Below are 12997 nucleotides of genomic sequence, written 5' to 3'. Positions count from 1 at the left end.
TTCACTATTCAACAATGTAGAAAATAGCAAAAATAAAGAAAAACCCTTGAATGAGTAGTTGTGTCCAAACCTTTGACTGGTACTGTTTAAACTGTATTACATTCATTTAAAATATTCAAGAGCTTTTTTTTAAAAACTGATTTAAAGCCAGGCCCTTGGTCGTGAACTAGTTAAGACACTGGTCAAGCCAGAAGAAGGGTGTCCAAAGTTTTAGTGGTCGGCTTTTACCCAAATTCAGAAAGGAGCTCGAAGATTTATAATCAGTGGCAGTATTAAGTTATGAAGTCTGTGTAAAATGCACTGTCTACAACCACCAGATGGAGACATAGTCAGTATATTGTTAATCCAGAATCCAGTATCCACACATCCTGTATAAATACAGAGCTTGTTGTATACAGTAATTGGGGACTCAAAGTAATGGGTTTATCCAGTGGTCTAATTTAGGAAAATAAAAAAAGGTTACTACCGTTTTCTTTTATTTGCTTTTTTAAACACTTGTCAGTTGTATTTTTATGACCTTAAAATTGACAAAAAAAAAATATTTTGAAACCATCAATTTCAAATAGGTCTACGTACTGTATATTGTAGAAATGAATCCCACAATATACAAGAAGACTCTCCTATGTATTAATTTGGACAGTGAAGCAAAAACTTTTAATTTGGCTCTATACTCCAGCATTTTGGATTTGAGATCAAATGTTTCATATGAGGCGACACTACAGAATGTCACCTTTTATTTGAGGGTGTTTTATATAAGCGTTTTACCGTTTAGAAATGAAAGAACTTTATGTATCTAGTACCCCCTATTTGAAGGTGTCATATGTAGTCAAGTGTAGTATTTGGTCCCATATTCCTAGCATACAATGACTACATCAAGCTTGTGACTCAACAAAATTGTTGGATGCATTTACAGTTTATTTTAGTTGTGTTTCGGATTATGTTGTGCCTAATGGAAAATAATGTATTGTCTTTTTGAAGTCACTTTTATTGTAAGTAAGAATATAATGTATCTGAACACAATGTGGATATTACAATGATTACGGATAATCATGAATCAATCTTAAATAATGATGAGCGAGAAAATTACAGGGATAAATATTATACCCCCCCCCCCCCCCCCTCCCGAACAAAATGTTAGTCCCCTGTTATTGGTAATGGTGAGAGGTTCGCATGTCTTGGGAGTATGATCTTTGTGCGTCTAACTTTCTCATCAGTATTCAGGATTATCCATAGTCATGGTAGCATGACATTAATGTTGAAGTGTTCAGAAACATTTTCTATTCTTATTTACAATAAAAGTGACACCATACATTATTTACCATTCATTTATATTGGGCACATCATAATCTGAAACACAACCAAAACAAACTGCAAATGCATCCAACAAGTTTGTAGTCACAAGCTTGATGTAGTCATTTTGTGCTAGGAATATGGGACCAAATACTACACATTTGACTACTTTCATACACAAGTATATTTGTAAAAATACTTATGACACCTTCAAATTGGGGTACTGGATACATATAAAGTGCTGTAAAACATATGTATAAAAATACCCTCAAATAAAAGGTGACATTCTGTACTGTCTCATATGAAACATTTTATCTAAAATGTTGGAGTATAGAGACAAATTAAACGTTTTATATTCACCGTCCAAAAGAAATATGTACGGGAGTGTAAATAGCTCAACACTTCAAATGCGCAGATACTACTGCTATACTACAGTAGTTTATGCTTTTCTTGTGTATTTTCATCACTACACCAGGGGGCAGCAATAGCCTTGACAGTGTTTGTTTGCTTTAGTATCATTGTAACCATTGGCCAGGGGTCTCTCTGATACATCTTAGTAGCACCAGAAAACACAGTGGCATCAACAGGTTTACATACAGTAGGCTATGCACTATACATAGGGAGACCAGGAGAATCCGCAATGATGTACTGTCTAAATGAGCTTTTTCTTCTGTCATTTCTCCTTCAGGCTGTTTATCCTGGGCTCGTATGACCGAGAGACCTACGTGCACTGCACCTTTGAGCTGAGCAGCCATGAGTGGAAAGAGAAGACGCGCAGCTCCATCAAAACGGTGGGCTTCTCTTCAGATACTGTTCCCCCTCCCCCATGTAAAACAGCAGTCATCTTTCTTAAAGACCACCCAAGTGGAATGCCTATTTGTTCCGACAAAAAGCCAGAAGGCTACTGACACGTTTGATCCCCCATGTTCAACAAGGGGAACCTTTTTCCTTAAGAAGAATGACAAACAAAGTATCGTATCTGTGATCCATGTTATTTTTGTGGTCCAAATAATCAATTGTCACGTTTTGACAATAGTGTTTAACTCCAATAGATGAGGTACGTTTGTGAAACGTTAATTTGCTAAGTACAAAACACCTAATGGTGACATTTATCGGTTTTACAGATTTTTTTTTAATACGTTTTTATTCACAGATATTAACATGATAGAGACCATAGCCATTAGAGAAGAATCATGAAAGACTTGATCTATTGATACAAATGTTTTAAGTTCCCCCATCTGAGAAGTCAATTTCCCCCAGTAACATTTTGAAAGAAAACAAATAATCAGGCCTTAGAGCAAACCTTTTCTAATTGCAGCAATTCAGAGATATTAGCATTTTCACATGGGGGTTGTTCGGAAGTAACGACTAACGACCATTTGAGACTGAAATGTCAAGTCTAGGCTAATTGCTGACTCCACCGCTCACACATCCCAACGCTGCTTCTTTCTGTGTGTATAACTGCCATTCGTATTGGCTCAAAGTTAATTTTAGTTTCATTCAAGAGGTAATTTCTCTGAACAATTATTGAATATTTATTGTAATTTAAGGAGCAGCTTCCATCCTGTCCAGCAGGGGGCAATGCCACTAACATTTGTTTTTCGCTACATCTCTTCCAATAAATGTCTCAGTAATCCTTATTTACTGAGTATCCTCTCAGTAAGCCATGCTTTCTATTATGACATGATCTGTAAATTACAGTTGTGTGCGTGCGTGTGTGATGTTTGTTTTGAAGAGGGAGCCAATGAACATCTCAATTTGTTTTTTACCCACATTAATTTGAGAGTGAGACCTAATTTTATCTCTACCATTACATTTTCCCATATTAAGCTTGTTTGAGTTTCACGCTTTGCTTCAGTACTTTGTTGAAGCACCTTGGCAGTGATTATAGCCTCGAGTCTTCTTGGGTATGACGCTACAAGCTTGGCACACCTGTATTTGGTGAATTTCTCCCATTCTTCTCTGCAGATCTTCTCAAGCTCTGTCAGGTTGGATGGGGAGCATCGCTGCACAGCTATTTTCAGGTCTCTCCAGAGATGTTTGATTGGGTTCAAGTCAGGGCTCTGGCTGGGGCACTCAAGCACATACAGAGACTTGTCCCGAAGTCACACCTGCATTCTCTTGGCTGTGTGCTTAGGGTCGTTGTCCTGTTGGAAGGTGAACCTTCACCCCAGTCTGTGGTCCTGATGACTCCGGAGCAAATTTTCATCAATGATCTCTCTGTACTTAACTCCGTTCATCTTTCCCTTGATCCTGACTCCTCTCCCAGTCCCCACAGCATGATGCCAACACTATGCTTCACCGTGGGGATGGTGCCAGGTTTCCTCCAGACGTGATGCTTGGCATTCAGGCCAAAGAGTTCAATCTTGGTTTCATCAGACCAGCGACTCTTGTTTCTCATGGTCTGCGAGTCCATTAGGTGCCTTTTTGGCAAAGTCCAAGCGGGCTGTCGTGTGCCTTTTACTGAGGAGTGGCTTCCGTCTGGCCACTCTACCATAAAGGCCTGACTCCACAGAAGAACTCTGGAGCTCTGTCAGAGTGACCATTGGGTTCTTGGTCACCTCCCTGACCAAGGCCCTTCTCCCCCGATTGCTCAGTTTGGCCAGGCGGCCAGCTCTAGGAAGAGTCTTGGTGGTTCTAAACTTATTCTATTTAAGAATGATGGAGTCCACTGTGTTCTTGGGGACCTTCAATGCTGCAGACATTTTTTTGGTACCGTTCCCCAGATCTACGGACATATCCTTCGACCTCATGGCTTGGTTTTTGCTCTGACATGCACTGTCAACTGTGGGACCTTATATAGACAGGTGTGTGCCTTTCCCAATAATTTCCAATCAATTGAATTTACCACAGGTGGACTCCAATCAAGTTGTAGAAACATTTCATGGATGATCAATGGAAACAGTATGCACCTGAGCTCAATTTCTAGTCTCATAGCAAAGGGTCTGAATTAGAGGTCGACCGATTAATCAGAATGGCCGATTTAATTAGGGCCGATTTTCAAGTTTTCATAACAATCGGTATTTTTGGCCACCGACTATCCGATTTTTTTTTATTTTTTTTAATTTTGTAATTTTTTTTTAATATATTTTTTTAAATTGAAAATATTTTTTACAATTTAATATCTTTATTTATTTAAAAAAATATATATTTTTAACTAGGCAAGTCAAATTAAGAACACATTCTTATTTTTCAATGACGGCCTAGGAACGGGGGTTAACTGCCTTGTTCAAGGTGGATTCATTTTTGCAACCTTCTGGTTACTAGTCCAACGCTCTAACCACCTGCCTTACATTGCACTCCACGAGGAGCCTGCATGGCAGACTGAAAACCTGTTACGCGAGGGCAGCAAGAAGCCAAGGTAAGTTGCTAGCTAGCATTAAACTTATCTTATAAAAAAACTATCAATCTTAACATAATCACTAGTTAACTACACATGGTTGATGATATTACTAGTTTATCTAACGTGTCCTGCGTTGCATATAATCGATGTGGTGCCTGTTCATTTCTCATCGAATCACAGCCTACTTCGACAAACGGGTGATGATTTAACAAGCGCATTTGCAAAAAAGCACTGTTGTTGCACCAATGTACCTAACCATAAACATCAATGCCTTTCTTTAAAATCAATACACAAGTATATATTTTTAAACCTGCATATTTAGTTAATATTGCCTGCTAACATGAAATTGTGTCACTGCTCTTGCGTTCATTGCCTGGCTCGTTGCGAACTAATTTGCCAGAATTTGACGTAATTATGACATACCGTGTAAGGTTGTGCAATGTAACAGGAATATTTAGACTTAGGGATGCCACCCGTTAGTTAAAAATACGGACCGGTTCCGTATTTCACTGAAAGAAAAAAAACGTTTTGTTTTCGAGATGCTAGTTTCCGGATTCGACCATATTAATGACCTAAGGCTCGTATTTCTGTGTGTTTATTATAATTAAGTCTATGATTTGATAGCGCAGTCTGACTGAGTGGTGGTAGGCAGCAGCAGGCTCGTAAGCATTCATTCAAACAGCACTTTCGTGCGTTTTGCCAGCAGCTCTTCGCAATGCATTGCGCTGTTTATGACTTCAAGCCTGTCAACTCCCAAGATTAGGCTGGTGTAACCGATGTGAAATGGCTAGCTAGTTAGCGGGGTGCGCGCTAATAGCGTTTCAAACATCACTCGCTCTGAGACTTGGAGTAGTTGTTCCCCTTGCTCTACATGGGTAACGCTGCAAAGGGACGGAAGCTATACTGTTACACTGGCAATACTAAAGTGCCTATAAGAACATCCAATAGTCAAAGGTATATGAAATACAAATTGTATAGAGAGAAATAGTCCTATAATTCCTTTAATAACTACAACCTAAAACTTTTTACATGGGAATATTGAAGACTCATGTTAAAAGGAACCACCAGCTTTCATATGTTCCCATGTTCTGAGCAAGGAACTTAAACGTTAGCTTTCTTACATGGCACATATTGCACTTTTACTTTCTTCTCCAACACTTTTGTTTTTGCATTATTTAAACCAAATTGAACATGTTTCATTATTTATTTGAGGCTAAATTGATTTTATTTATGTATTATATTAGGTTAAAATAAGTGTTCATTCAGTATTGTTGTAATTGTCATTATTACAAATTAAATAAAAAAATCGTCCGATTAATCGGTATCGGCTTTTTTTGGTCCGCCAATAATCGGTATCGGCGTTGAAAAATGATAATCGGTCGACCTCTAGTCTGAATACTTACACATGAGGTGTGTTCATTTTTTTTAATCTGTTTGCAAAAATGTCTAAACCTGTTTTCACTTTGCCATTATGGGTTATTGTGTGTACATTGATGAGGAAAAAAATCTATTTGAAATTAAGGCTGTAACAAAATGTGGCCTGGGGTCTGAATACTTTCTGAATGCACTGTATGTGTAATAGTGCAAGTGATAGCCGAAGGCAGTAGCCATTTATAAAAGCTATGAATCACAGACATGCTACAACACCTTTTCCTCAAACATTCCTTCCAATGTAAAACCTCAACTGCAGCCGCTGAGGTAAAAGTGTTCAAGTTGCCCGGTGCGTCCCTCTAATGGCTCCTCTACAGACAGATCTGCTGCCAGCTCTCTATTAATATGCAACCTAGAGATGCAGATGCAAAGTGGCATTTAGGCTGTTTTATCAGCCTCTTCCAGCTTGTGTCCCAACAGGACTCCATGCTAAGGATTAAAGGCGATACCATCTGAAAAAAGGTCACTCTCTCTCTCTTTGCATATCCCTTTGCATTTTTTTTCCAAGAATGATTGCCTGAGATGAGGCCCAACTTTCCTCTGAACTGGGCTCTTTGTGTGGCACGTATGTTCATGGTTTTCATGCTATTTAACTACTTTGTCGCTCTCTCTCTCGCTCGCTCGCTCGCTCTCTCTCTCTCGCTCTCTCTCTCTCGCTCGCTCGCTCTCTCTCCTTGAGCAGCTCGCTCTCTCTCCTTGAGCAGCTCGCTCTCTCTCCTTGAGCAGCTCGCTCTCTCTCCTTGAGCAGCTCGCTCTCTCTCCTTGAGCAGCTCGCTCTCTCTCCTTGAGCAGCTCGCTCTCTCTCCTTGAGCAGCTCGCTCTCTCTCCTTGAGCAGCTCTCTGTCCTCAGAGTAGCATTTTTTCCAGGAGAATTGGTTCAAGCTCTTAAATGATATTATTGACAGTGTTTTTCACAGCCATTTGCAGCTGTCTGTAGATATTTACTTAGTGGTTTCACACAAAAGACACGCACAACACTGGTTTCCATTGGAGAGTGCTGCAAAGCCTGCTCTTGAATAACCTGTTTGCAGAAAGAAAATAGTGTTATCATTCATACTAGTTGTGTGGTCACAGTTGTAGCTTAGAGTATAGTGTAATTTTACTGGTAAATTATTGTAAACCAGGATAAGGTTTGAAAACCTAAAGTCTAAAACGTACTGAGCTATCTGCTTCCGTTTTACTCTCACCTTGACCATACTTCACCGACAATCGAGTTATAGCACGGTTTGCTTTCCTAATATTGATTTTAGATGCGTTTCCCTTCCTATTGTAGACTAGAGGGGGGCTCGCTCCCTTCACACTCCTTCCTGCCATCACATAATACCCAGGCATACCCCTTTTGTGTCCTCCACCCGTCTCAATATGTGTAGGGGAGAGGAAACGTTGCGGACGCTTCGGTAAATTTAGCCTTTTTCCATTACCAAGCTGGGCTGGTTTTATTAGTGACAGAAGGCCTGTGGTGCAGACTGCTCCGCCTTACGTGTTTGCACATCTGCCCCATTGATTCCATCATCAGCCATCAACTGGCCCCGAGTGCTGATGCTTTCTGACAGCCTACCAGCCAATGTGTGTGTCTGTATGTGTTTGTACATATGTTTTCACATTTGTATGTCTATCAGTCCATCTCTTTAGTACCAAAATGTTAATGGTAAATAACCAATTGATTGATTTAAACTAGATTTTTTTTTTCTTTTTTACATGGTTCTTCTGTTGTCCAAATGTGCCTGAAGGTGTGTGCTTAGATTAGAAAGTGATTGGCTGAATGGCTATTTCTAAGAACTGATGTCTAGTTCTCCTCAATGACAAAGGATGTCCGGGTTCAGCACTGCACTTTCCCATGAACACACACACACACACACACACACACACACACACACACACACACACACACACACACACACACACACACACACACACACACACACACACACAAAGGGAAAGGCACTGCTCTGTGGATAGGATCACCTCACCCCAGTGGTTAGGAGGTCACGACACTGAAAAATAACACAGCGTTTCTCACCACAGAGCGGTCCATCTCTACATCTCTCTCACTCTCTCCGTCATCATTGCTGTTGGTCATGGGAATGACACAGGCAGACAATGTCTGTGGCTGGAGTTAGGAGCTGTCTCTGAGTTTCACTCTCCTTCAGCTGGCTGGAGACTGGTGAGTCTTTCTGTACACAGTTAGGCATAGTACTGTGCACACACAGCCCGTTCAGAGGAGTTCCCCACAGACTGTCAAAAGCAAGACAAGACATAAAGGTATTCACTGGGCATCCTTCATCCCTGTGACCTAGAGAGCTTGCTTGCTTTTATTTCCTTGAGATTTTGTGTTTCTTTTATTCTGCATGTTTCTATGTTTCTGTCCCTCCCCGTCTTTCATGAATAATCAATAAGACATTTCCTCACTTTTCACTGTAAAGGCGTCTGTCTGCATACTAGGTTCGGTTTGCTTCTAGCAGAACTCGGCTGAAGTGAATGTCTGTGCCTCACATACCCCTTAAAAGTCCTTTGCTTGAAAAATGAGGAAAAAATAGGCAATAGTACTGTTTGTCCCCCTTGAGATGCCGTAGCCAGTATACACTTTCTCAAAATAGTCTGAATTCATCTAAGACAGGGGTGCCCAGACTTCAGTTACATAGGATCTACTTTTCTGCTGCCTCTAAAAAGGCCTCAATTAGCTTTTCTCAATCCTGGAACTGTTTATTGTGCTTTGCTAGTATGCGACTCACCCGGAATGATGGAATCGTGGCTGCCTTTGATTTTGAGCTGGGCCTTGTAAAGATCGATTGTTGGGCAGCTAGTTGAGACTTCAACTCTGAAAAGTCACTTTCATATTTATTGTGAACAGTTTTGAAATGCCTCTTGACTTTTCCCATCTTAGCAAGAGCTATGTTTGAATAACAGATCAGACACACACATTTTCAATTTGTTGTGGCAAAAAAATCATCTTCCTCCCACTCACGGTGAAAGTGGTAGATTTTCGATTTCTTCCTGCTTGGTCCAGCACTCATATTAAAAATGGAACCGCAACTTCATAGAAAAAAACATAGTAAAATAACAACTACCACTGGAACAACAAAGAATATTCTGTTACAGGTCTCGCAAGCGTGGAAATGTAAACGTACTAACTTCAAACGGTTGCAATGGTAGCTACAGTTTGGAAAACAAATGTAGCAGCTATAGTGCTGCGGGTTGGTCCAATTTTATGTCAATCGTGCAGTTTCAAAAAATATTTTGTCTGTGTAGTAATATTCGAGAAAAGCTAACCTGTAAGCAAAGCATATGGTGCTTCAGAGTTGTGAACCTCATTATTTTTAAGCAGACTCGATGGTAACGCTGTGAATTGCCAAAATATCTATTGTTTTTGTGCATACATTTTGAAAACTTTTATGCGGTCTACTAGAAAGAAGTTTGCGATTGACGGGTCGACCGCGATCAACGTCCTAGACACTAATGATATAAGATATCTCAAGAAATCTGTCATTTTGTTGTTTTTTCAGAGTAGGTCTTAGTCACACAGTTTTACCTAACTAAGATGTTTGGTGCAGTATTTCTCAATTTAAGAAATGTGCATGAAAACGAGTCTTCACTCCTTGAATGACAACACACTTAATTGAAGAATCCCTACTGTTGACCAATCACTGACGAACGGGTGGAGACTTCGGCTACCGAACTGCGGCTAGCCTCAAGAAAAATGTGCCTGCCCAAACAGTCGAAAAAAAACCCTTGCCAAAGACCAAAGTGAACAAATAACATCACAAAATGCCATCATAATAGATGCACAAACTGTTTCGGATGGGAAGCATGCGGACACCTTAAGAACTGTAATTTTAGTGCATCCTGTTTTCACAAAGGATCCTCTCTCATTTTGCCAATTCACCTGGAACAACTCCATGTGTCCATCTCTGCAGTCTGGCCTTCAGCATCTCACCAGTGCTGGTTTTGAGCGATAGAAAGGGAGCACTTCCTGTGTCCATTGGTGTCATCAGAGATACTCTGACGCACCTCTTCACTCCCCACTGTTTGATGTTCCACTCCAGCGTGTGTGCGTTCCTGTGTCTTTTAATCCACCTTGTGCATGGCTCGCACTGACAGCTGATGAAAGGCAGTCAATAGACAGGTCTTTCTCCCTCTCCCTCCCTTTCACCTCGCCTGCCCCTGCTCATTCTGCCCTACAAAGATGAGGTTCATTCAGGCGATGGGCTGCACACAACCCCAAACTCCACCATACAGGTCAGGTATACACAGTGCACTTACTGGCTCCTTTGTTGTGTGGCAGAGCTATAAAGCTCTTCTTTTGAGGCAAATGTTTGATTTACATGGAGAGGATGTGAAAAAGTAGATGGTTTATCAGTTATTTTTCAGTTGCTTTCATCTTGTTGGTGTGGCTATTCAATTCCCTGAGGTACAGTGATAATATACAGTGGTTGCGCCACCGAAAGTTTTGTGATTATGCTGCAGGACTTAGAGGTAATTTGTGGTTTAGTACTGTACCCTGCGTCACCACTTCATTGCTCCAGACCAGCGCAAGGGGTAGTTAGAGCACTGATTATGCTTTTGGGTCCTACTGTGTCTCTAACTGACAATGAATGGGTGACATAAACCTAAATAGAAACTGATAATTGTGCACGACTTCAGTATTACTTACTAAAACTGTTGTTACACTAAGGTTTTTATTTTATTTTGTTAGGATTATTTTGTTCTTACTGTAGTAGTGTAGGCCACTCCCGACCGGTCACGTTATACAGTGCCTGAGTGGCACAACCACCTAAGACACTGCATAGCAGTGCAAGCTGTGTTGCTACAGATGCTGGTTCAATACCTGTGCCAGCCTCAACTGGGAGACCCATGATGACTGTAGGTTTTTGGTTTTTCTCCCTCTAAAAACAGAATTAAATCATTCTAAATAACAAACTGCCTTTATTTTACAAATTAGTAACGATGTCTCACCCCATGTTCAAGAATGCCCTTTTTTCTCGCTCATTTTATGTTATTTGAATACAAAATCATCTCCAAAATATAATTTTTTTAAACAAAGCTATTATTATTAATTTAGAATTATATAAAAGCCCGTTGGATATTCTCACAGATATATTATTAACCCTGTTATTAGCAGGACAATATATATTGGTCATGGCTCCCGAGTGGCGCACAATGGGACTGCCTTGCAGTTCTCCAGCTGTATCCACTGTAAGCGTGTGACGTTCAAGGCACGAGGGCAGGGGGCACGGGATGGGCCGCAGATTCGCGTACAGAAAACCGCCCTAGCGCATGGGGAAGGGAGGGGGAGGACCTCCACACTGGCAACACTTTTTAAAGGGCATTACACTAATAATGGCGCTGACTCGGGAAACGTTCTCGCTGTTTTGTTCTTAGTACTGCATGTTCAACCTAAAACAATGTAACTAATAATGGCATCTTTATGCTTTCGTTAATAATGATAAAAATACTTTCAAAATGTCGATGTTTATTTAGTCGATAACGACTTACTATGGGAATAAATAACACTGAATTACAGAAATGTCCTCCAATCCTCTATATGTAATTATTGGCGGAGAGTCACGTCATATTTTTCGATATACTGTAGGCCACATGAGTCTCACTAGTGTTGAGTAATGTGCTGTTAAAAGTGGTGTAGGTCTTATTTATTTAAAGAGCATATTGAAGTTAGAAGCAAAAGCCTACAACTATTTTAGCACTGTTTTGCGCTACTCTGAGACAAGCATGGGGACTGGTCTTGATAAATCAATGAGATTTTTTATTTTCACTGAATTTCCGTTTAGGTATTGGTTAGACTAGAATTAGAAAATGAGGGTATAAAAATGTTATGCTCTTAGTGTAACCTTTATTTAACAAGACAAGTCAGTTAAGAACAATTTCTTATTTACAAGGACAGCCTACTCCTTCCTCCCCGTCGGGGAATTGAACCCCGGTCTCCCACGTGCCCGCTTGACACGGGGATTCTTTAGCGAATTAGTACTGTACTCCCGACCATCATGTTGTACAGCGCCATATTTTCTGTTCCATCCTAACGGAAACCCCAAGGTTCTTTTGTTTTTCTTGGAATAGAAACATCATAATATGAATCAAATTAAATAAGCAACATTTCATAAAATCTGTTGCGTATACTATGTTCTTACAAAAAAGGTTATAAATTCTCTCGTACAGCCACTATTAAAGGCTATCAAATGCTTCTCAAAGATGCCCTCTGGTGGTCAAACTAGCACTAACTAGCATTAATGGTACCAGTGATTCACACTTAAATAACGTGCCATCGAATTCTGCGGCACCGCAGTATGCTGCAACTTTTTTAAAGGACGGACCACTGTAGGTAACCTGTCAGTGGACAAAAATGCCTTTGACACATTCACTTTTTTAGTGACGGGGCAGTATTCGGAAATTCAGATGAATGACGTGCCCAAATTAAACTGCCTGCTACTCGGGCCCAGATGGTAGGATATGCATATTATTAGTAGATTTGGATGGAAAACACTCTGAAGTTTCTAAAACTGTTTGAATGATGTCTGTGAGTATAACAGAACTCATATGGCAGGCACAAACCTGAGAAAAAATCCAACCAGGAAGTGGTTTGTAGTTTTTTCAACTGATTGCCTTTCCAAACTACAGTGTCTGTGGGGTCATTTTGCACTTCCTACAGCTTCCACTAGATGTCAACAGTCTTTAGAACCTTGTTTCATGCTTCTACTGTTACTGGGCAGAGAATAAGAGCTGTCTCAAGCCTGGGACCAGTGAGTTGTTTACTGCGCACTCACGCAGGTGCGCCGCTCCTTTTTTTTCCTCTCTAATGAATACGCTATTGTCCGGTTGGAATATTATCGAAGATTTTTGTTAAAAAGACCCTAAGGATTGATTGTAAACATTGTTTGACATGTTTCTAGGAACGGTAATGGAACTATTTGTTTTTTTGTC

The 12997-nt window shown here is 40.3% G+C and overlaps 1 protein-coding gene across 1 annotated transcript in view; it reads left to right on the top strand.

The window, feature by feature from the left end:
• LOC106606546 (PDZ domain-containing protein 8) overlaps nt 1–12997 on the top strand; it is an 80868-nt gene that overhangs the window by 46080 nt on the left and 21791 nt on the right. Inside the window, exon 3 of the mRNA XM_014202832.3 lies at nt 1979–2081. Coding sequence (XP_014058307.3) covers nt 1979–2081 — 103 coding nt within the window. The remainder of the gene's footprint in view (nt 1–1978; nt 2082–12997) is intronic.

This window comes from Salmo salar, chromosome 01, assembly GCF_965601325.2.
Source record: "Salmo salar chromosome 01, fSalSal1, whole genome shotgun sequence".
In the NCBI taxonomy this organism is placed as follows: Eukaryota; Metazoa; Chordata; class Actinopteri; order Salmoniformes; family Salmonidae; genus Salmo; species Salmo salar.
The sequence above is the reverse complement of the archived record's forward strand: the minus strand, read 5'-3'. Positions and strand labels throughout refer to the sequence as shown.